Source organism: Cariama cristata, unplaced genomic scaffold, assembly GCF_000690535.1.
Source record: "Cariama cristata isolate BGI_N322 unplaced genomic scaffold, ASM69053v1 scaffold280, whole genome shotgun sequence".
In the NCBI taxonomy this organism is placed as follows: Eukaryota; Metazoa; Chordata; class Aves; order Cariamiformes; family Cariamidae; genus Cariama; species Cariama cristata.
The window spans coordinates 34,470-38,738 of record NW_009596125.1 but is presented as its reverse complement, the minus strand read 5'-3'; the positions used below and the strand labels follow the sequence as shown (position 1 = coordinate 38,738).

The 4,269-nt window shown below is 44.3% G+C and overlaps 1 protein-coding gene across 1 annotated transcript in view; it reads right to left on the bottom strand.

Annotated features, from left to right (window-relative positions):
* Nucleotides 1-378: 378 nt before the first annotated feature.
* Nucleotides 379-4,269, bottom strand: part of LOC104165006 (vertebrate ancient opsin-like) — an 8,082-nt gene continuing 4,191 nt past the window's right edge. The window contains exons 4-5 of the mRNA XM_009704515.1: nucleotides 1,592-1,831; nucleotides 379-609 (exon numbers count right to left, since the gene is read on the bottom strand). Coding sequence (XP_009702817.1) covers nucleotides 379-609; nucleotides 1,592-1,831 — 471 coding nt within the window. The remainder of the gene's footprint in view (nucleotides 610-1,591; nucleotides 1,832-4,269) is intronic.

The window sequence follows — 4,269 nt, the reverse complement described above, 5'->3', positions numbered from 1 at the left end:
TCTCCAGTAACATATTGAAGCCATGTGCCACTTCATGTTTTTGTCCAGCTGACCAAGGAGCCGTCATCAGCACACAGCTCTCCTATCCTTACTGTCTTACATGCCAGCATAGCAACTCTGGGCTCCCCTGAGGTTATTTTCAGGAGCAAAGCACGCTGTGGCTTGGGAAGAGGAATGCAGTGGAGGAAGGGACTCTCCTTATGAGTGGGTATTTGCAACTGCAGAGCCAAGAAACTCTTACATGCACTCAGGAGTCCGGAATCTCAAAGGCCGGTGTCCACAGGAGCACAACGTCCCCACTGACAACATTTTTTTGTATTAAGTGACGGTGACAAGGAAACATGCTGTAGCACTGTGTTAATGATCGTATCTCCCACCCTACATGGGACAGATTTTGTTCTCTGAAGCTGCCAACGGAGCAAAGGGTTGGCAATTTCTGTGTTCATCTCCGGTTTTCCTCTTAGGAACGGTGCTATGTACTGCCAAGGTGGACATCTCACTGCCTCTTTTGTCCTGGGTTAGCACTGCTCTCTCTGAAGTCGGGTTCACGTTGGACTCCGCAGTTTCTATGGCACTGCAACCGAACATTTGAATCAGACACTTCCTGAACTAGAAAGTTGAAAAAAAAAAAAAGGAGAACAATCAAAACACATAAGGAATTTTAAAATACCTCTATAAAGCAGTCTGCGTCTTAGCTACAACTCTTGGAAATTCTCTCATGAGTCAATTGGGAATATAAAGAAATAGCCCCTAATACTCAGCTATTCAGTGATGGTTTGTTTCCATGTTGTTCATATCCATGAGCAGCGTAAGACCAGCATGCGTCTGCCGTGCATTGGGAGATCAGGGTACTGTCCATAGGATGTGAGACAAGGAATAGCTCTCTCTGCAGGACTGAATACATAAATGTATTCATCGCTTCTTATTCAACAGTCACTTTACTCTTTTTCTTCTTTTCACTTGTATGCTTATACTCTGCTTGATGCCACTACTCTTAGTAGCTACGTTCATTGCATCAATCCATTCAAGTTTATTATCATGCCTGTTACCACAGTGAACACACGTCACTGTGGTGCATCCCTTCTTCTCTGCATCCAATCCTCTGCTGCCCCCATTCCAGAGAAGAAAGCTCCCTGTCCCGTAGGCTAATGCTATGCTTCTACCCTCCATGTATGTACAACCACAAGTGCAACATTTCCCCTGACACAAATTCAAGCTGTTGAAAACTTCCACCTCACCTGAAAATCAACTCACTAGAGTTGTGTTCCTAAAGAATTCTAAAAATATACTGGGACAGTCTTGAAAATAGAATTTTCATACAGAAAACTAACTGATGTTGACTAAGGGCTGATTTTCCTTTATAATATTTGAACCTGATAATTATTAACATTCATATTTTAATAATGCACAGAGGCTTACACTATCTTCCAGTAGGTAGATGTGCAGTGATTTTTTTTTTTTTTTTAAGTTCTAAATTCTGGATATTGCAATGCTAGTTAACTAACACGTAGGTAGGTAGAAATAATTCACTATAAAGCAAGAAAAAATAACAAAATATGAGTGTTAAAGACACTTGGAGACCATACAGTACCTGTTTGTTCATAAAGACATAAATAACTGGATTATAAACAGTAGCTGTTTTGGAAAAGAAAGCTGGAATTGCTGCCAGGCAAGGATCCAGCTCAATGGAGGGGTATGCAGTGACTAGGATAGAAAAGGCGGCGTATGGCATCCAGCAGATTAGAAAGGCAATGATCATAACAACCACCATTCTAGTCACTTGTCCTTCGGGTTTCCTGGTAGTTCCCAGCCTGCCTTGCGTAACTGACACCTTTAAAAAAAAGACAGAAGATTCTAGAAAACGAACAACAAGGCCTCCAACCAGTTAATTTAGTGAGCAGGCTAATAATCTGCTGTGCTAGAAGGAAAGACCTACTCTTCCGAAGTATGACAGCACATAAAGATGCTGTTACTGGACCACAGGGTGGCAATGTTACTGCTCAGGGACATGAATTACTGAATACTGTCATTATTAAATTTTCCTTTGCTCAAGTATCTTTATATTTTTATAGTCAAACTGAGAGCAAAAAGCAATTACTGGGGCAACCTCTGTGTATGGATTCCAATTGCAGTCAGGCACGACCGCAAGCTGTAGAGACACTGCCAAGGTAGCTTCAGCCAGGTCACGAGCAGCGAAGCGATGGCACAGGTTTGCTATCCAGCCTCACAAAAATTAACCTAGCCCGGGTAACTCCATGGGTGCTGCAGCAGCCCATCCCAAGGCAGTGCAGAAGTACCTTTGAATTCCATCTGTGATGAAAGTAATCCTTGTGATTTTAGTCAAATCAGAGACAAGATTTGGCCTCTATTTAGAATGCCGAATAACAGAATACAATGACCCTGACAGAATGAGCAACTGGCAATATCTGATAACAACAAGTTACCTCTAAAAATATGAAACAGCGATTAGGGCTACATTTTTTGGTGATACAACTTGCCATACATCACTAACTTCAACGGATCTACCTCAGTTTACACCAGCTCTGGATCTGCACAAAGCCTCATAAAGCCGGACTTCCTGGCTTGCAGTTTTTCACGGTAACGTCAGAACTGAATGGAGACATTGTCCCTAATAACCTTTGCACTGCACTCAGGTGATTCAACATATTTAGTACCTACAGAGATACAGAAGCACCTCCTGGGGATGGAGGTGTCCTTACCTCTGTAGAAAGTTGTAATTCATGTTGTTTTTTAACAAACAATAAAAACAACAACAATAATAATGAATTGTCATAATACCTACGATGAAGGCTGTGTTAGGTGCTGAGCAAAGCTCAGATATTCCCTGCCAATATATGATATTTCCATAGCATTTTTTCCACATACACTGTACCTACACAGAGAGCAGCCCAGCCTCCCTTTCGGCAGAAGCGCGGTCACCTTGGGGAAGGAACACAATCTCCTGGATTGTGCTTTTGACTTGGTTCATCTCTGCCTCGTATCAGCCTGGCCTTTTTCTCAGCCAGCGCTTCTTGTGGATGGCAGTAGATTCCTTTCTGTCTAAATGTGAGAACACGAAACTGATAAGGAAGCATGTACTGCTGCTTTATCTTTCAAACAAAGGAAAACTGCCAAAATAATTTATCTCCATTGTAAATTGTTAGTTATATCTTTTCCTAAAGATTCATTTCTTTCGTTAGTTTTCCAGTTGTAGTGAAAGCTACTATTGGCATTGTAAAGCTGGGGTCACAGGGACCAGCAGACTTTACTAAGACAAAACAATGCCACTCAGGACCAAGTCCACATGCTGGCAGCCATGGGACATGCTGGTCAAAATCCGGGAAGAGGGCTCGTTGGGGACATCAAGACCCCAGTTCCAGTGCCTGGGTCTCTCTCTGTTCACCATAGTCAGATTTTTAAAAATTAGCTTAGTTGTGAGATACAGCCTTCGGCAATTCATTATAAATTTACAGAATATATTGCAGGCAGTTGGCTTTTCTACATCAGACTGTGTATTAAGCTGTTATAAATAACAGAGGCCAAGTAATTTGTTACACTCTCTGTAAAAGCCACCAAAAGCCAAAGGCAAGGACTGGCACAAGCCAGATGGCTATGGCCAAATCATTTGTGATGCGGTGCCCGGAGGCCGCCCTGGCCTTGCCTGGCTGTGCGGTCTGCCAGGTCACTGAGCTGCAAGGGGAGCGTGAATCACACAACTTGCCGAGAAATGTGAGGTTTTTTAAATATTACTGCTATTCTTTCTGGACAACGGAGAGAGTATTGAGAAAGACAGCCTAGCGAGATCACACCACGGTGGCTCCAGGCCAAGGCTGGGACCCCACTACCCGGCACAGAGCAGTCTTCAGAAGACATCCTGACCTGACCCAAATGGCAAGATGGACCATTCACTGGCTTCTGCTGTGACTGACGGTGACATTTTCCTTCATTGCCTCCCTTGTTCCTCATCTCACCTGCTTTGTTTTTAACTTGCAGCCTCTAAGTAGCCGTCCCAGAGAAGGGAAACGACCCCTTTTTTGCACCTCCTGCAGCATCTGAGTAGCACATTAACCACTGCTCCGGCAGACCCCTCACAGTGCTGGATGCTTGGCAAGTGGTCTTGTTTCCTTCACACCCCCTCTGCTGGGTTAACACCCCTCCCTTTCACGCCAGGTCACCAGGCTGCCCCATGGGCTCTCCCTCCCAGGGGCAGCAGCCTGGAGGTGGCCTTTCCCTGTCCCTGCAGGGCAGGATGACCGTGCCGTGGTGGCG